The 21,497-nt window shown below is 33.5% G+C and overlaps 1 protein-coding gene across 1 annotated transcript in view; it reads left to right on the top strand.

The window, feature by feature from the left end:
* LOC114333843 (tRNA (cytosine(34)-C(5))-methyltransferase) overlaps positions 1–20,932 on the top strand; it is a 97,923-nt gene extending 76,991 nt beyond the window's left edge. The window contains exons 11-13 of the mRNA XM_050656453.1: positions 3,071–3,237; positions 10,647–10,814; positions 20,765–20,932. Of these exons, the coding sequence (XP_050512410.1) occupies positions 3,071–3,237; positions 10,647–10,814; positions 20,765–20,874 (445 nt within the window). The 3' untranslated portion in view covers positions 20,875–20,932. The remainder of the gene's footprint in view (positions 1–3,070; positions 3,238–10,646; positions 10,815–20,764) is intronic.
* The last annotated feature ends 565 nt before the right edge of the window (positions 20,933–21,497 follow it).

The raw sequence follows: 21,497 nt of genomic DNA, 5'->3' as shown, positions 1-21,497 counted from the left end.
TTCGTGACTTTGGGACATAAATTGCCTTTCCTCTGGAGTAAGTTTCTATTGATCCAAAGTCTGCATCGTTGGGTAGGTAGGAATGACCACTCACCATAAACTTTAGATCAATTGTTTCCGCCTGATTGGTGTCACTAAGTACTATCTTTAATAAGGATAAGGCAACGTTCCAGTTCCTATTTTGTCCGGTGCAAGTATCACTGTAGGCAACAATATGCTTAAAGTGCGATGCGCGTGTTTCAATGTGCTTAACTATAAACGATGCGATTTCCTGCGAACCTCGAGAGGCAAGCGTCTCATCCCACCCATACATGAAGCCTAAACCAGTTGAAAGTTCGTGACAGCCAAAGTTGTAAACGTACATATTGCGTTTATAGTACGCTGTGTAAAGAGTAATAGGATTCATCATTCTGGGCTTTTTCTTTATCAGACTTCATTGACGTTCGAGCACGCTCTGCTTTCCGTAGATGTAGTTCATGTTGAGTTTCCAAATTACGTAATTCTATGTCGTCGGTCAAGATAGGTTTTCTGATTTTATAGCTATCACATTTACTACAAGTGTCTGTATGTGGTACATGGAAATGAAGATTAAATTCATTGTTAAATGTCCTGCGATAAATGTCGATAGAAACAGGAATGATATTTCTGTCGTTACAGGATTCCTTGTACAAATTATACATAAGAGTAACATTATATTAAACCACATATAAAGGTATTTTGTGTACTAAAGGAACCTATCTTCCAAAATGATTTAAAAGCATGAGCACATGCTTCTTCTGATATTTGTTGCAAACATTTCTTTTTGCAAAAACAGTCCGTGTTAGTAAATACCTTTCCTGCTACAATTTTACCACGTTTAGTCGTATATTCTTTACCTGTATTTCTTATGCTCATTTTTTTACTACACTACCATTCATCTGCCTTTTTCGAGTTCGAGGTGGTTTTTCATGTTCTTGTTGTACCTCCGGTGTATCTTGTATTATAGATGTATTAGGTACATTGTTCTCGACATCAGTTTCTGAAATAAAAAAACATTGTTAGCGACAACCGACAACATCTTTCAGACGTAATTTTACGTCTACATGAAAAGTAAATAAGATTACGACAATTTTGCCTAAAAACAATGCGTGTACTAACCGCTAACTTTAGGAACTAAAGTTTAAATACCAATTTTGTGGTTAGTTACACTTTTCATCAATATACGTAAATATAATGTGACTTACCTGTATTTTCTGAGTCTGATGGTAGCCATTCGTCCGATCCTGAGTAAGAATAAACACTAGGTTCACTATTACTTTCACTTAATACACTGGAAACGTCGTCAGCCATACTTGACAGCACTCAACAGTCAATGACAGCATCCACAAAAACTGCCACTTGGCTGATATAAAAAAGGTGTAAGTCAGACTTACACCACAATTTAACTACGATATGAGTAGTTTCGCTTGCCGATCAAACCGATGCTGCCATCTATGAGACAAGAGAAGACTTTTGACCTACACCATTTTTCTTGCTAATAGATTTGATAATAGACAAAACGAATATGAGCATAACTCAATAATGACAAATAACTGACTTACACCACTTTTATTTTAACCGCCTCATATGCGGATAAGGCCTACAGGGGAAACCACAATAAAAAAACGCGCCGCGTACTCTACTTCCAAGTGGTGTGGAAGTGATATTCTCTTTCAAAACGACTATTGAAATATACTGTGCGGCGCTCCTACGCGAAAGACGTTCGGTTTTCTGAAAAATATTATAAATATGTACATAAATTGTAGGTAATTTTTGAAGTTATACTTCTTTAGGCGCGATTGAGATTAAGGGTGAATTTATATTGATCTGCGCGCATGCGCACACTGACAGTACGGTATTAGTCGTTATACGGGCTCTGATTGGGTGTTGAAATGATCTGTCAATAATAAATAATTGTTCAATATAAAGGTAAACAAATGTATAATATATTAGTTTTATTGTTGTGAGGACAGAAACAAAAAAGTTTATAATTGTAGTGACATTTAAATAGTTTTTAAAAGCAACAGGTACGTAATAATTGTAAATGTATCTATCAAAATATACCAAAATACATAGTATGTGTAAGTCAGACTTACACCACAATTTAACTACGATATGAGTAGTTTCGCTTGCCGATCAAACCGATGCTGCCATCTATGAGACATTTATTTACATAATTTGATTACCATCAAAATTTCTATCAATGTTCACCTAATATATTGTTTTCTTACTCTATGTTTTGTTGTATTTTTTCAATTCTAAATCATTTCAATTCAAAATCAAAATAATTTAATTTAATTCAAAAATGTCAAAAGCTTAATCCGTTTAGTTAGTCGATCTTCGCACATAATGACACGTTGCCTCCGTGGCGAAGCGTTTAAGGCGAATGAACCCCAATATACCAACCGCGCTGATAGCTGGTTCGAATCCCAATAAAAACTTTTATTTTTTTATTTTTTTTTATACATTTTATGATTGTAAGTATATTTATTATATAATTTGATTTTCAGAAAATACGTATTTAGTTAAAAAATTTTCCGACAATTAATGTTCAGAAATCATTTGTGGCATTTTTTATGTGTTTGTGTGTGTTTTATTCTTTTATTATTTTAATTTTTGGCACTGTTTTAATAAAAATGTTTGAGAAGTAGTAAGTATAAATTAGTTTAATATTTAAATAAAATATAAATAAAAAGTATATTAATTTCGTTTAAATCACATAATAGAAGTATAACGTCTTACGTGCGTACAAAGTACACACACGTTCTTTTATTTTTAGTTTAATTTTGTACATAAATGTTTTTTTCGTACAATGCGCCGGGAAGGACATATTTCCATAAAACTGTTGGTAGGTACCATTCTTTCAATATGGCGGCTCGAGCGGTGGATATACGAGGTAGCAAAGTTGAAATTCGAAAAGAGCATACCGAAATCCATACAATTAGCAATTTTCAAAACTCCCGAAAATCTTTACAGGTAAAACTACCAAATGATTGGACTATTAGTTTACTGAATGATTCAGTTTTTCTACTAAAATCTGTCGATTTTCTAGAATAGCTAATGATGGACTTGAAAGCATATATCCTTATATCGGAGATGATAGAAAAGTGTACATTCCTAAAGATGATCTGATAACTCTTCTAATGAATGATACTCCACAGAAATCACCTCCGATTGCAGATCTATCTGAGCAGATTAAAAATCAAGTGGAGAATTTAAGTAAGTGCACAATTGCTTTATTTTAATAATATTTTACCTATTTTGTGTTTTGTATACGATATTATACAGGGTGGTGAATTGGAAAACGGGCCATAAGAAACTCAATGTAAAATTCTAAACTGTTGAATTCCTGCTTCCCTGATTATTCTACATCAAAAGACATGAGAAACTATTTGTAGAGGATTGAAATCTTTATTGGAAACAATGTTAAAATTGTTCTACGAATTAAACACATTCCAAAATTTTGTAAAATATAATAAATTTTATCAAAGTATTTGCCAAATTTAGGCCACACACAGTGCAAGAATGTGTATAAGGTTGCCTTCGGTCACAATGAAATTATTATATTAACAATATTTTGAACTGTCAGTATTTTTATTTTATCGTTTTTATTGTTTAAAAAACAATAAAGTCGAAAAGATGTCCTCAGTTGAGGAGAAAGTAGTAATAATAAAGATGATTTATTCAGTCAATAGTTTGCGTACTGTCAGAAATAGTAACGTGTGGCCTTACTTTTACGCACTTACTTAGGTATGGCAAATGTATTCTATTTTTCAAAATTTTGGACTCTGGTTAAATCGTAGAACAATTTTAACTTTTGTTTTTAATACAGATTTTAATCCTCTACAAATAGTTTCTCGTGACTTTTGATGTAAAATAATTAGGGGAGCAGGAATTCAACAATTTAGAATTTTACATTGAGTTTCCTATGGCTCGTTTTCCAATTCACCACCCGGTATATTATACAGTGATGAGCGCGCTAATAACCGGCAAAATAGCGCAAAAGATGGAAAACAATACATTGCGAAACAAAAAGAGATGAAACTAGTGGAGATGGAAATGATCGTTATAAACGTATAAATTAACATTACATTACATAGTTTCCCACCTTTACACGTACCAGAGGAGTATGACAGGACAGCTGTCACTGTGACAGTAGAATTTTATAAAATACTCCTCTTACTGACGTCTAAAGATGGGAAAGTATGTAATGTAATGTTAATTTATGCGTTTATACCGATAATTTCCACCTCCACTAGTTTCATCTTTTGCGCTATTTTGCCGGTTATTAGCGCGCTCATCACTGTATAATAATATATAATATTTTACCTATTTTGTGTTTTGTATACGATAATATGATAAATGAACTTCAATCTATCAACAGCAACAACAACTTCTCCAATAACTCTTAAATTCTATCGGAAAGGAACACTAAAAAATGAGACTAAAAGAAAATGAGTAAAACAGAAGGCGAAACGTTATAAAAAGATTAATAGTAATTTACTATTTCATTTAAGAAAAAGCCACAATTTGAATTTGAAATTAAGTTTATTTTATGTTTCGACTTTCACTTTGGAAATCGGTGTCAAAATACCCGATTGCCGAAAGTCGGACGATATAGTATTTACCACCTAAGATCTGGGTGAAGCACAACAAATGCTACAAGAATTAGAAAACATATGTTCAACAATAGGTCTAAAAATGAACATCATTAAGACCAAATTTATGACAATTTTAGTTCCCAGCGAAAACGTAACCATTAAAAACAAGTGGTCGAATTGACAGAAAAGTACATACAGTGTGTCAATTTGAAAAGTTGCCACCCCCTTTAATTTGGTCCCTGTAGAAAATCTAAAAATATGTAAAAACACGTCAAATTTATTTGTGAGGGGGACATTTTGTAGACCAGTTTTCAACTAAATTACATCAACCCTATAGCGGGGGCGGACACAACCCCCAAGATCTTAAATGGAAAGGGGGGTTGAGTGATACCTCATTTTGAAGGTCATTAAATTACCTTTTCAAAAATACCACATGTCTTATATTTCTTTTCTGTACTTTTGGAAAAATCTTGGACTCAATACTCTAAAAAATTTTGGAGTTCTGAACTCGATACTTAATATCTTTACGGTTTTACTTGATTTTTCCAAAAATACTACAAAAAAACACTCTAAATACTTCCAACACCCCAAAAAAATTCAATTTGGAGTTCAATACTCCAAAAAGTTTTTTGGAGTTCTGAACTCGATATTTAATATCTGTACGGTTTCACTTGATTTTTCCAAAATTACTGAAGAGAAATATAATGTATTATATTATACGTTACATATTATGTGGCACATGTGGTATACATATTATGTGGTACTTTTGAAAAGGTAATCGAACGATCTTTAAAATGAGGTATCACTCAACCCCCTTTCCATTAAAGATTTTGGGGGTTGTGTCCGCCCTCGCTAGAGGGTTAGTGTAATTTGGTTGAAAACTGGTCTATAAAATGTCCCCCTCACAAATAGATTTGGCGTGTTTTTGTATATTTTTAGATTTTCTATAGGGACCAAATTATAGGGGGTGGCCACTTTTCAAATTGACACCCTATACAGGGTGAGGCAGATAAAGGGCCTATTAGAAATATCTCGAGAACTATCGGTAAGAAAATCATGAAAATTGGAATACAGAGGTTTTGAGGTGTGAACTATTTAATGAAAATAATTTGGTCTCTTTGCTACTTCCGGTTATACCGGAAGTTCATTGTAACTTCGTTTTTTTAAATGGAACACCCTATATATTTTTACATTTTAGGATTAACCTCGATTTATTCTTTCTTAAAATATAAGGTTTTGTAATATTATACAGGGTAGGTTAAAAGATAATTACGTTTTCTTATTAATTTCGTAGCAAAATTCACACCCTGTAGAATTGTAGTAGTTTGACATAATAAACTCTATTTATATTCAAATGATTTTTAGTATAGTCTACTATTTTTAAAAATTATTGGTATAGTTAAATTTTTCCTTTTAGTATACAGGGTTGGTCGAAACTCGGAATGAGTATTTTCGGAGTTTTCTTAAATGGAACACCCTGTATTTTAGTATTGTAATCAAATGTTATTTTATGGTACTTTTTAATTTCTTAAGCATTCCCTATACCTAACTGCTTTAATTTGTGAGTTAGTGGTGATTCAAGCCAAACATTAATTACAACACAAAATACGTGAAATTGTATTAGGTTGGCCGTGAAAATATTCAATCACAAATAATTTTTTGGAAATAAATACATATTAATCTAGATTAATACTTAAAATGCCAATAATGGTTGATCTATCAAAATACCATCGAAGTTAAGATTGTTGGTGCGATTAACAATTAAGCGCAAATTAAAGCAGTTAGGTATAGGGAATGCTTAAGAAGTAAAAAAGTACCATGAAATATCATTTCATTACAATACTAAAATATAGGGTGTTCTATTTAAGAAAACTCAGAAAATACTCATTCCGAGTTTCGACCCACCCTGTATACTAAAATTAAAAATTGAGCTATACTAATAATTGGTAACAATAGTAGACTATATTAAAAATCATTTGAACATAAATAGAGTTTATTACGTCAAATTACTACAATCCTACAGGGTGTGAATATTGCTACGAAATTAATAAGAAAACGTAATTATCTTTTAACCTACCCTGTATAATGTTACAAATCCTCATATTTTAAGAAAGAAGAAATCGAGGAGAATCCAAAGATGTAAAAATATACAGGGTGTCCCATTTAAAAAAACGAAGCTATAAGCAACTTCCGGTATAACCGGAAGTACCAAATAAATGAAAATATTTTCATTAAATAGATCAGTCTTCAAAACCCCCTTATTCCAATTTTCGTAATTCAGTTGCCTTTAGTTCTCGAGATATTTCTAATAGGCCCTTTATCTGCCTCACCCTATATATCTCGGTCCTAAAATCAGAATAAGCAAGGATAATCAGACCTGTGAATTTCAATGACGAATAACACTTGCTTGGGCGCTGTCGTCGTATGGTTCACTAAGAAACCTTTGTGACAAGTTACAAGATACAAGACGACTAACAGTTTTGTATCTTTTAACTTGTATCTTTAAGAGCAACAGCCCGATAGCTATGAAACGGAAGACAATTGACCAATGTCTTTTTCCTATTATGATATACGTAGCAGAAGCTTTCACGCTCATAAAAACAACAGCACTAAAAATGCGAGAGGCACAAAGGCGCATGGAAAGGTCGATTTTCGGCGTAACAAAAAAAAGACAAAATAAGGAACCAGGACCTGAGGAAAATAATATTAATATACAGTGAGATCGTTTGAGCTGGAATAAATTCATTATCTCGAGAATGGACGAATTTGGAGAGAAATCCTGAGACAGGCCGATTTTTATTTTTAAATTATGACTTTTTGACAAATATATCATACTAGTGACGTCATCCATCTGAGCGTAATGACCTAATCGATGATTTTTTTAAATGAGAGTAGGGATTGTGTGATAGCTCATTTGAAAGCTTATTCAATTCTCTATTTAATAATATAAACCACAACCTCATTATTTAAACAGGGTGGTCAAAAAAAATATTTTTGATTAAATTAATTGACACAAAAAGAAAAATGTAAGCAATTTATTTAATTCAAAATACATTTTACTGCTGTCAGACAACAGGTAAAAATGTTTACTTCACAAATTAACATTGCTCTTCGCTTAAATTCAATGTTTAAACTGCTAAGAGACAGGTGGGTGGCAGCTTTAACATTGAATTTAATCGAAAACAATATTTATTTGTCAAATAAACATTTCTTTCTGTTTTCTGACATCATTAAAATATATTTTGAATTAATGAATTACATACATTCTTCTTTTTGTCTTAAATAATTTAATTAAAAATTAATTTTTTTTAACACCCTGTATAAATAATTATATTAACCTTTATATTACTGAATAGGGAATTAAATAGCCTTTCAAATGAGGTATCACGTATCACACAACCCCTACTCTCATTTATAAAAAATCATCGATTACGTCATTACGCCCAGATGAATGACGTCACTAGTATGATATATATAACAAAAAGTCATAATTTAAAAATAAAAATCTACCTATCTCAGGATTTTTCTCCAAATTCGTCCATTCTCGAGATATTGAATTTATTCCAACTCAAACGTCCTCACTGTATATTTAATTGATAAATACAATATATATATTTATTCAATATATATATATTGAATATATATATTCATATTGAATATTGAATATATATATTCATATTGAATATATATATATATTGAATATATATATATAAAATAATTGTAATATATATTTATTCAATATTTAAAATAAATAAAGGTACTGGTAAAGGATATAAGATGACAGAAAAACAAATAAAAATCCTCTATTATGCTGACGACGCAATCTTAATCTCCGATAACGATGATAACCTACAGTGAATAGCACAAACTCTCAATACAGTGGCGAAGAACTACAACATGAAAATACATATCAACAGCTAAGACAAAATCCCTGGTAGTGTCAAGGGAACCCATAAGATGCAAATTAGTAATTAACAACGAACTAATTAAACAAGTCTCGAGATTCCAATATCTGGGAGTCGAAATCTCTAGTTATGGAGGTGTTAAAGAGAGCGTCCGAAAGCAAGCAAATAAAGCCAATTACGTGTCAGGATGTCTGAGGGATGTCATCTGGAGAAACAATGATGTGAGGCTAAAAGGGAAAATATGCATATACAAATCATGTGTAAGACCGATCATGACGTACGTACGCGATAGAAACAAGATGTTACACAGCATAAACCAAGAAGATACTGAGAACATCAGAAATGAGAACGTTGAGGTCAATAACTGGGAAAACACTGAGAGACAGAATACCGAACGACAGAATAAGAGATCTCTGTAACATTGAAGTTATAGTACGGTGGTGAAGACAGAGACGACGAAAGTGGAATCAGCATGTGACGAGAATTGACAGCGAGAGAATAGCCCGTATAGCCAGGGATTCGAAGCCAACAGGCAAGATACCTATAGGAAGGCCCTTTAAAAGTTGGCGAGGTAGCTGGCAGTCAACATCACAGCTACAAATACAAGCTCAAAATCGGTTAAGAACAGGCCAAGAGGCCTAATATAAGAAGAAGAAGAAGAATATTTAAAATATTGAAAGACTATAAGTCACTGATGTGGCATAGCCAATTTGTAACCCAATACTCTGGGTATTGTGTTGAAACGGAGTAAGAATTAGAAGATAGAAGTTATTTCAGATACTAACACGAAAGGCTTAGCTCAGAAGAACAAGTCAAATAGGCATAGAGACACTAAATCTCGAGTGAGTATTCGGGCTAGCTTCAATACACGGAATATTGGCTTTGAGATATAAAATATATATTGGATGATGAAATGAGATAAACAAGAAAAAAAATGAGAAATGAGGTTAATACAAAAATTGAAAGCAACTAGATAAGAATTTTGGAGATAGAATGATATGAAGGTACGACAAGGAAAGAAGAAGAAGGGCGCCAACTCGAATGGACAGCTCAGCTTTATGGACCGAGAATTTGAAAAGTTCGAGATTTTAAAGTAACGAACGACAGGAAAGAAATAACACTTGATACAATGACCTAAATACAAAAAAAATCAATATTTAACTTGTATTGCTATAACATATACATATACTGGTTAGTCGAAACTGAAATAAAAATCAAAATAGCAACAATAAATATATTTATCAACAATCTTAATTATTGAACATTATGTATAAATACTTTATATACCTCTACGTAACATCTAAATAACAGTAGTAGTGGATGGTGTAACGGTGAGAGAGGACCGAAGAGCCACTGACAAATAAAAGATCACGACTACTGTGCCAAGGAAAAGGTATGTATTAGTAAACAATCAAAGTCCGTGTGAATAGCTGAAGTCTTAACCTAAAGTTAGTAATATAATAAACAAACCAATTGGACTGACAAATGTCCAGGGCACTAAAATACCAGTTTATGTACAAGTATTACACTTAACACAGACACTGGGAGAATTAAAACATAAAAAAAACACAGAGTCAGGTCATAGACTCTACTTAAATCAAATGATGCTCACTCAAATAGTATTTAAAATCTCTCTATATGTTATATTTAATATTATTATTACCCCTTTTCTTATGTAATTTTAGAACTGATTGATTTACTTATAATTTATACCATTATCTAGTTTATATTAACACATGTATATTTTTTTTACATCCTACTACATATTATTAATAAAAACAACCGCATAGCCAAGCTGAAATAAAATTGGACAGGTCATGTAGTGAGACTAAAGGACTCAAGATGGACCAGAAAACTAATTGACTGGCGTCCAAGAGAAGACAAACGCAGCAGAGGACAACCACCAACACGCTGGATGGACGACATTAAACGAATGTCCAAGAAATGGCAACACGACGCACAGAACCGTAGAGAGTAGCGAAAAATGGGACAGACCTATGTCCAGCAGTGATTCGAAGAGGTTGCATGATGATGATGATGACATTGCGTAGTTTGTTCTACAAATATTGCATGCTGAATTTGACTACTACGAATCTGAATTTAATATCTTGTATTTTTTCAGGTCCAGGTAGTTGTGTTCTAATTTACAAAGAAGAAACAAAAGACAACGAAGATCCTCTGGTGATACACATAAGCGGTTGGAGGGGAACTACGTCGTTAAGATGTTATATGGATCGTCATAATACGGTCCATTTATTAAGGTTGCTAGGGGGAGATATTTCAAAATATGGTAAGAATTGCTTTTGAGCACTGACTAAATCGAGCTAAGAGGATACATCAGCGCGTCATCAATTTTTTTTTCAAAAGTTCTGCGAACTTTCAACAATGCGGCGTCGGTAGTACGTGAAACTATACTATCAAAAACGAAGGCACAATATTGTGATAATAAAGCTTATTATACCCATAGGCGCCTAAACGCTCCCAAGTCAGTCAAGTTCGATTTTTTGTTATAGATAATCGATTTTAATAATGGCAGCTAATCTGGAAAGCTCAACGTAGGTGGCGCTCGTGTAGTTGGAGGTCACCTCAACTTACGTCAACAGTTCAAATCAATATATTTCTAAGTAAATATTGCATATTTGTTTGGCTGTGTGAATTAACCTTAAGAGCATAAAATCCCTCAATGTTGTGCTGTGATTCATCTGGACACACGTTTCTCAAAGATATTCTGATGAGAAAAAAGTGGATTGTAGCAATAAGAAGGGATAAATATGTGCTGACAATAAATGCACGTATCTGCAATAAAAAATCTGTTGAAACACATTACGTATTGCCCCTAGATTCGACTGCAAAAAATAGAATACTTCACTATAAAATTCAGATCAAAATTTATTATAAACGCACGAATTAAATTATGCAATTTTATATACATTCACACTGTTGCCACATCTACAATCGCTTTTTATGAAGTGAAAATATAAAAAAATATATTTGAAATAATAATATAGAAAAATGTGAAATAATAATTTGAAATAATTCTCAAGTTCTCAATATTTTTTAGTGACTAAAACATAACCTGACCAAATAGTGTCATCGAAAATAATATAAACAAGTTAAAAACTGAAAGTTTAAGTGACATATTACCTTTAAAATATGCTTTAAAATGACTAAAACATAACCTGACCAAACCTAACCTAATCAAAAATAATATAAACAAGTTAATAACTGAAAATTAAAGTGACCTAGTACCATTCAAATATTCTTTAATGACTAAAACATAACCTGATCAAACCAAACCCTAATTTTTTCTAATTTCACCTTCAATTTAAGGTCGCCTTTCACCTAGACAAACACCAAAATAATTATACTTAATTGAATTAACACATTCTATATTTCTATAAGGAATTAATTCATGCTTAAACCAAATTTACCCCAAATGCGCAACTGCCATGGCGGCCATATTTGAAAATATCACATTTTTAAATGAGATAAACACAAAAAATAATGCTAAGCGTAACTATTTGGGAATTTTAAATTGATAAAAAAGTAAGGCAGATATCATGTACACACTAGACTCGTGGGGGGAGTGAGTCAATACCAAATAAATACCCTCAGATCTATACCCTCTGAGCTATAGAAATAAAACATTGAGACAATGATTAATATAGTTTATCATTCGATAAGGGCTTCCTTTTTTCCAGTAACTCTCGCATTCCTTCTCCTCAATTCGTTTTTCAACGCACAAACAGCCCAAGATCCGTATTTTTCGGCCATAATTTATTATTTGTTAAATCGTAATCAAAAGCACCATATACAAACTTCACGAATTGTCAAAACGTTGACCTCCAACTACACTAGCGCCGCCAAGCGGCATCAAATGCGTACTTAGCTGCCATTACAATGTGACGCAAAATGTAGGCATGGCATAAAAAAGTTTTAGTCCTTTATAAAAGGTATATTTGTTAAAATCCCTATACAGGGCTACATCACAGAACATAACTAGTTTTCAATCGGTTGACCGATCATCATCAGTGTTTCTTGAATCATACATGCTAACCACCAAAGTAAAAATATTAGGGTAAAAACCCTTTAAAATTAATCCGTCATAGGAACATATAAAATTGATGTGACTTTACATATGGATGTACAAAATATCCAATAAAATAAAAAGGAAAAGATTCCTCTCATTGGCTGTATACCATAATAAAAAACTTACTAAACTTCGCTTGTAGGTAAATGGTATTTTTATTAAAATTTTATCTAAAATGATCCAAATTGGCCAAGAAGCAAGTCATGCTTGCTTCTACACAGACATGATGTGAACAAGTCACATCCTTAATTAACATGTAGTTGAATCCTGGACACTCACTGAAGCGATGGAGTAAAAACGTGGAGCCTTCGAGATGTGGCTATACAGGAAAATCCTGAGGATATGGACGGACAAGACCAGAAGATAACCAACGAGGCTGTACTACGAAGAATGAAGAAAGAAAGAGAAGTGATGTATTCGATTAAAAGGAGAAAGTTAGAATATCTCGGACACATAATGAGAAACGGCACTAAATACACATTACTAAAAATAATCCTTCAAGGCAAAGTATTCGGAAAGTGAGGAATTGGGAGAAGAAGAATATCATGGTTAAAGAACCTGAGGAAATGGTTCTCCACAACAACAACTAATCTATTTAAAGCATCAGTTAATAAAAAAATTATAGCCAGAATGATCGCCAATATTCGAAACGACTAGGCACCAGAAGAAGAAGATTCAGGTAATAATTCAGACACCATTCAGTCGCAAAGTAAGAAAGGGTTATTTAAACATACTGTTAGAAATATTGACGCCTTTCTGCATGTTATAGCTGATGTTGAGATGAATAACTCACCACAAATGTGTAAATTTTTTTTCTTGACTGCGGATTTTGCTCAAAATAAAAATTCGTATTTTGAGAGCAATCTCCGAAGTGGAAATCGAAACATCAAAATAAACATATTTTAAACTAAAATTGTAGTCAATTCCTAGTAAAAATAGAACGTTGCATTCCAAAGAAGTCCAACTGGGATGATGTCATGTATTAAAAGTCTTACTACGAATTATCTTCTTCTTCTTCACGTGCCATCTCCGCGCGACGGAGGTTGGCAATCATCATGGCTATTCTGATCTTAGATGCTGCTGCTCTGAATAGTTCGGTTGATGTGCATCCGTACCATTCCCTCAAGTTACGCAACCACGAGATTCGTCTCTCTCCTACACTTCTCTTGCCCTGAATTTTCCCCTGTATAATCATCTGAAGTATGTTGTATCTCTCATTACGCATAACATGCCCCAGGTACTGCAGCTTTCGTGTCTTGATGGTTTCCAATATTTCCTGTCTTTTGTTGACTCTTCTCATGACTTCGTTGTTTGTTATATGCTCGGTCCATGCTATCTTCAGAATTCTCCTATACTCCCACAGTTCAAATGTTTCCAACTTTTTAGTAGTCGATTCGTTAAGTGTTCATGCTTCTATCCCGTAAAGCAGAGTCGAGAAAATATAACACCTTGCCAGCCTAATTCTCAGGTCTAATTTCAGTTCTCTTGCACAAAGTACCTTTCTCATTTTATTGAAGTTTGTTCTTGCTTTCTCTATTCGAACTTTGATTTCTTTGGAGTAATCGTTTGTGTCATTAATTATTGTGCCAAGATAGTTGTAGTTTTCTACTTGTTCTGAAGTTTTACCTTTAACTGTCAGGCTTTCATCATTATTTTAGGTTTTTGATATCCTCGTAAATTTAGTTTTCTTGATGTTTATTGATAATTCATATTCTTCTCCATACTCAACTATCTTGTTCATTAGCTTTTGGAGGTCTTTAAGGTTGTCTGCTATTATGATAGTATCGTCCGCATATCTAATGTTATTAATTGGCGTTCCATTTACCTTTATTCCTGCTGTTTCTCCCTCAAGAGCTCTTTTCATAATTTCTTCAGAGTATGCATTGAATAGTAGTGGTGATAATACACACCCCTGTCGCACTCCTCTTTTAATTTCGAACTCTTCTGATGTGTGTTCGTTAATGCGTATGTGTGCTTGCTGTTTATATTATAGATTTGTTATAATTCGAAGGTCATTGTATTGTAATTGTTTTGCTTTGAGGACGTCCATTAGCTGTTTGTGGCGGACTTTATCGAAAGCCTTGTTGTAATCTATGAAACAGACGTACATATCCTGGTTCACGTCCAAGCATCTCTGGATTAGTACGTTGAATGCAAAGAGAGCTTCACGGGTACCTACGCCTCCACGGAATCCAAATTGGGTTTCTTCAATATCCATATCAAGTGTTTGGTAAATGCGTTTATGAATAATCTTTAAAAACATTTTAAGTGTGTGAGACATCAGGCTTATGGTGCGGTGGTCGGTGCATTCTCTAGCATTTTTCTTTTTTGGGAGACAAATAAATGTTGAGGTCAACCATTCATTGGGTATGCCACCCGACTGATAAATTTCATTAAAGAGCTTTAAGAGGACATCTATGTGCTCATTTTCTATTATTTTAAGGATATCAATAGGCAGTTGATCTGGCCTCGGGCTTTTTCCGTTACTGGTGTTTTTTAGTGCATACAATATTTCTTCCTTTGTAATTTCTACATTTGTTTCTGTTTTCGAAAGATATGTCTTGTAGGTTTCCTCTTTCGTCGTAGAAAAGCTCTTCCATATATTCTCTCCATGGTTTTCGCTTTTCTTCAGTCGTTATAATAGTGTTTCCATTTTTGTCTAAAAGAGTTGTGTTGTGGTTTCTTTTTTGCAGCCCTGAAATTTCTTTAACCTTTTTATGCAGGTTGAATAAATCGTATTTGTTCTGAAGATCTTCTATCTCTTTACATTTTTCCTCATAGTAAATTTGTTTTGTCTCTCTTATCTTTTTTCTGATTTCATTGTTAATTATTTTGTAATTGTGATTGTCTTTGTTCTTGCCTTGTCTTCGTTGGTCCATCATGCCGAGTATATCGTCGGTCATCCAGTTGTCTCTCTTTCTTATCGGTTCTTTTAATATATCTTCGCATGGAACAAGTAGACAATTTTTTAGTGTTTCCCATTGATGGTTTATCTCGCAGATGTTAGTATCTAATTTATCAAAGTTTTCGTATATTTTCTGTTGAAGTTTGTTTTTTATATCAACTTCTTTCAGTTTTCTAACATCTATATTTGGAGTTCTTTGGGGTTTTCTAATACGTTTAAGCTTAAGCTTGACATTAGCCATTAGTGGGTTATGGTCTGATGTGACATCTGCTCCTGGATATGTTTTAACGGATTTGATGGTGTTACGATATCTCTCTTTAATCAGTATATAATCGATTTGGTTTCTTACCACTTTTTCCGGTTTATCTGCTGGTGAGCGCCATGTATATAACCGTCTCAAAGGTAATTTAAAGAGCGTGTTTGTGATTATTAGATTTTGTTCTTGGCAGAATTGTATTAGACGATCACCTCTATCGTTACGTTCCCCTAGTCCTTGATCTCCCATTATTGTTCCAGCACTTCCCTTGCCGACTTTTGCATTAAAATCGCCCATAACTACCGTGATTTCCCTGCTCTTTGTCATTTTCATTGCATCTTCAATTTGTTGGTAGAATGTTTCTACTTGATCTTTTGTTGCATCCGTCGTTGGTGCATATACTTGGATCAACTTTAGGTTCGTGTGTGATGTCCTTATTTGTAGTAGCATCACTCTTTCTGAAATTGGGACAAAACCCTCTATCTACGAATTATACATACCAGAATTTACAACAAATATGAAAGTGAAACATCAGATACGCAGCTCGGTTTGAGAATCAGAGAAGCTGATGTAGTAGAACCTTCTTCATCTTCTTCTTCTTTGGCATCATAACCCTGGTTGGGTCTTTGCTTGTCTGGCTATGTCCTTCCACTCGGATCTCTCTTGTGCCCTTCTTTTCCATTGTCTTATGTTCATGGTTTTCAGGTCGTCTAACACGTCCTCCAACCATCTCGTTCTGGGCCTTCCTTTTTTTCCTCTCGGATTCCATTGTAATATCTTCTTTGTTGTTTTTTCATCGTCTTCTCTCTGCACATGTCCCAGCCATGACAGTCTTTGACTTTTCACAAATCGTACAATATCGTAACATCCATTCAATTCATTAACCTCGTTGTTTCTCCTTATTCTCCACGTGCCATTTTCTTCTTGCACCGGGCCAAATACTTTTCTCACTATTTTTCTGTCGAATGTCCTGAGTTGGCCTTCGTCCCTTTTCGTCATTACCCAGGTTTCACAAACATAGGTTCTTCTTCTTCGTGTAGCCATTCACGTCCACATTTGAACATAAGCCTCTTCAAGTCTTCCTTTCCATTGTTTTTTGTTGTACGCTACTTGTAGCCAATTTTCCCGGCAGTTCGTTTCAGATCATCTGTCCATCTCATAGGAGGTCTGCCTCTGGGTCTTTTGTGTTCGTATGGTCTCCAGGTTAGAATGGTTCTCTGCCATTTGTTAAGATCGCTCCTAGCTACATGTCCAGCGTATTCCCATTTCAATTTAAGTGATTTTTGAACCACATCGGTGACTTTGGTTTTCTGTCTTATCCATGTGTTTGTTTTCCTGTCCTTAAGTGATATGCCAAGCATTGCTCTTTCCATCGCGTGTTGAGTGACTCTGAGTATGTTCATATTCTTTTTTGTGATTGTCCATGTTTGTGCCCCATATGTTAATATCGGAATAATGCATGCATCAAAAACTTTAGATCTAAGATGTAGTTGAATTTGCTGATTTCTGAGTATATAGTTCAGTTTGCCGAATGCTGCCCATGCTAACTTTCTTCTTTTTATTTCTTCCGTTTGAATTTCCCTATTTAGTATTATTTTTTGTCCTAAGTATATATATTCTTCTATTTTTTCTATAACTTTGTTGTTTATTATTGTCATCGTTTCTTCGGACTTCGGAGTGCATGACTTTTGTGTTGTTTAAATTCATTTTCAGTCCTATTTTAGAAGATTCTGTGTGTAGTTCTGAAAGCGTGGTTTGCAGTTCTTGTAGGTCAGTAGCTATCAGGATTATGTCATCCGCAAATCGTAGATTACTGAGGTAGCGGACATTGATGTTTATTCCCTTATATTTCCAATTGAGATTTTTAAAAACGTCCTCCAAAACTAAGGTGAACAGTTTGGGTGATAGAGTGTCTCCCTGTTTGACTCCCCTGTTTAATGGTACAGGGTTCGTGTATTCATTTTCATTTAGGTAGTATCATTTTAGTATGTAGCTGTAGCTTGGTTCATAGTTTCTTTTATTAAGTTAATATATCTGCTGTCTATTCTACAATTTTGCATTGCGTTTATTACGGCCGTGTGTTCTATATTCTTTTTCTCATGATCATCTTTTTTGAGTGCGTCACAGTTTTTCGATTTCTCTCTAACGCATTAAATTGTATGTGACAGAAAAAAAGGCACGTCTGAGAATACTTTGGTAATTATTCTAGTTTGGTGATTATTCTAGTTGTCGATAGATGGCGCCATAATCAAAAAAGAATTATTTATTAAATAAAATAATACTATTATCAATATAATCTGTACAATTTATAGGACTATACAAATGAAAGAAAATACCATTTTATAAATGCAATAGACACAATTGATTTGGTTTTATTCCAAATTGAAAATAAAATTTGACAACTGTCAGATTTAACTAAAATGTCACGTTAGAATAAATGTCATAAATGTGTATTATTACGGACTTACCTTTTTTTCTATAATTTGTGACGCACTGAAAAATGTTCATGAAAAGGAGAATAGTATCGAAAGCTTGTTCGTAGTCTACAAATGCTATGAAAACTGGAAACTTGTATTCGTTACATTTTTCTATCAATATTTTTGTGGTTAACAGGTGATCGGAAGTTGAATAGCCTTTTCTAAAACCTGCCTGTTCATATGGTTGGTATTCATCTAATTTTCTTGTTAGTCGGGTAGTTATGACTTTGGTGAATATTTTAAATAGGTGTGACAATAGACTGATGGGCCTGTAGTTTTCCAACTTTCGATTATCACCTTTCTTGTGTCATAAGATTACTTTAGAGTTGTTCCAGCTCTTGGGGACTTTGCCCTGGTGTAAACAACTGTCTACAAGCTTAGTTACAATTGCAATGAGTTCCTTACCTCCTTCTAATATCATATCTGTGGTAATCCTATCTTCTGCAGCTTTATTTCTCTTCATGTTTCTCAATGCTTTAGTTACCTCTGACATTGTTACTTTTGGCATTATTTCCGATCCAACATTTTTTATTAATTTCTGTGCTGGTCTCATTTCATCGCCTTGTTGATGTGTTCTGTAGAGTTCCGTTTAAAATTCTTCTATTCGTTTCAGTATGTTTTCTCTAGTTGTGATTTCATTTTCGGCTTTTCCCATTAATGATATTATCTGACGTCGTCCTAGTGTCTATCTGAGGCATTTCATACTCTTATTTTTTTCAATAGTTGTTGTTATTAATTCTTCTTCTGCTTTTCTTTTTTGTTTTCTGATTCCTTTTCTAATCTGCCTATTAAGTTCTCTATATTCTGCGGTTCCCTTTTTGTTAGATTTATTTAAGATCTTCCTTTTTTCTATTTGTTGTAATATTTCTTTGTCTAATTCATTGTGTGTTGTTTTTGGTTTTTTCAGTTGCAGAATGCTTTTGTTCACTGATTCGGTTATCAGGTTATTCAAATCATCAATATCATTGGAGTTTATCTGCTGCATGTTAACTTGATTTAATGCATTCATTATCTTTTTATTAAATTCACTATTTTTTATTTCTTCAGATGTCCATTTGTATCTTTTTTCATGTATTCTTTTTCTTTCTAGTTTTTTGTTTATTACTAGTTTTGTTCTTATTAGTCGCTTCCTAAGTCAAACTGATTAATACCGATACGTCTTTTACTAGGTTTCTATTTTTCGTTAAGACATAATCTATTTCATTCTTTGTCTTTTTATCGGGGCTCATCCATGTCCATTTTCTGCTTGGTTTTTTATTGAAAAAGGAGTTCATTGAGTACATGTTATGTTCATTCATGAAATTGAAAAGCATTTCTCCTCTGTCGTTTCTTTTCCCGTAGCCATAATTGCCAATTAAATGTTCATAGGGGTTCATTAAACATAGGTTACTAGGGGTCTAATCAATGTTCTGTAGATAGTCGTTTTGGTTCTTTTGTCCAATAATTTCGATGTCATCAATCTTTTATTAGCAGAACATGTACGATTCCCTCTGGAAATGCGTGCATTAATTCCGCTACTTACGGAATTCTTCTGATTGATTTCTGTACCCAGATATGTGAAGGCATGCACACGTTTAATAGTATAGTTCTCTATTGTGATGTAATTTTCGTTTTCAGGTGTTGTAAGGAAATGTGTGATGTTAATGCCTTCTAGGTCCAAATTAATTAAAACCCTCTTGGTTCAGATGCATTATATTTACAATCAACTCCATCAATGACTAACCATAACAACGTGTTTATATATAACAGTAACGACCTACCTTACATTAACTAAATACTGAGTACAATAATAATATCTATATCATGGGACATTCACTTTTATATAGAATAAACTATTTCAACATCACGCGCGGCCTCGGTCATGGGCGATCGATTATATTATTTAATTTGGTTATTAACTTTCAATAAAAACATCTTTTTGTACAGGGTGGTATTATAATACTACAGTGTTCTTTTGACGGTCATGTATTTCGTTTTTGCTTCGTTTATTTTAAGCCCCCTTTTTCGTTCTTCAGGTACAATTTATTTGAACGTTTCCGTTAGTCGTGGCTTGTTCCTACTAGTGACAGCTACATCGTCTGCATATACAGGAATTTGTACAGTCTTGGTGTTATGGCTGGCTAAGTTGGTTTTTCTGATGACTGATTTAAGAACTAGGTTCAATAGCATGGTTGATAGAGCATCTCCCTGTCTCACTCCCATGTCAACTAGGGGGTTCAGTTCCCCATCTACTCTGACTGCGGCCTTTGAACCGTGCAACGTTATTTTTATTTTCGTTTCCAGCGAAATATGTCATGGTGAATATATTCTGTGGAAATTAAAAACAGTGTTGGGTTTTATGTTCTACAGTTTATTATTCTCCTTGTTTTTGTTCTTCTATTTCTTGTTCTTTTTATTCTTGTTTATGCTATTACCCTAGTTAATTTTGTGTGTTGAAAATTTTCTGTCTATACGGTAATGTAGAATTAAAATATTGATTTTGCTTATCTATATCTTCATATTTTTATTTCAGATGTTAATAAGTTTAAAAAACCTGGTGAAGAAGAGGCAATGAATGGAAATGAAGATGAAAATGAAGTGAGTACAACAGATGAAGTGAGTACGACAGAAGTTGTACAGTAGATGTTAATGAATTAAAATGTATTTTTTAAATAAAAATTTTATTCAGTTTTTGTATGTATTTGTGATATTTTTTTTGATGTAATCAGATAAAACATAGTGACGTCAAATCACGTAAATGAAATTCTACTACTACAGTATCTAGAAGAAGCATTTGACAGAACACCTCCGTTAGAAATCGACAATGCCTAATGGACAGATAAGTCCATTAAACTCAGAATAGATATTATGAGCCTAAGGAAACCAGATAAGAAATATCGAAAACATATGTTGGACATAGAAATCTGGAAATGATATAGATAGCGGAATGCGCCTTTGCAGATGCTCTCTGCAAATAATAAACTTGAAAAACAGATTCTGCGGATTAACGAAAGGAGAACCAGGTTCATGCTATGTGGGAAAACATAAACATACAAAAATAAAATCAATAACGACACTTTAGAACAAGTCAAAACCTTCAAATACTTAGAGTTCAACACTAGAGAGTAGGGGTACACAAAAAACTAAGATAAACACTAGAACAGCACATACAGCCCGAATATACCATGCAATTAAATTTACATTCCTATCCAAAAAAGAAGTATCTCAAAAAATCAAGATAACTATCTAAAATACAGTTTTCGTAC

Source organism: Diabrotica virgifera, chromosome 1 (genome assembly GCF_917563875.1).
Source record: "Diabrotica virgifera virgifera chromosome 1, PGI_DIABVI_V3a".
In the NCBI taxonomy this organism is placed as follows: Eukaryota; Metazoa; Arthropoda; class Insecta; order Coleoptera; family Chrysomelidae; genus Diabrotica; species Diabrotica virgifera.
Note: the sequence above shows the minus strand (reverse complement) of the source record. Positions and strands in the feature narration are given on the sequence as shown.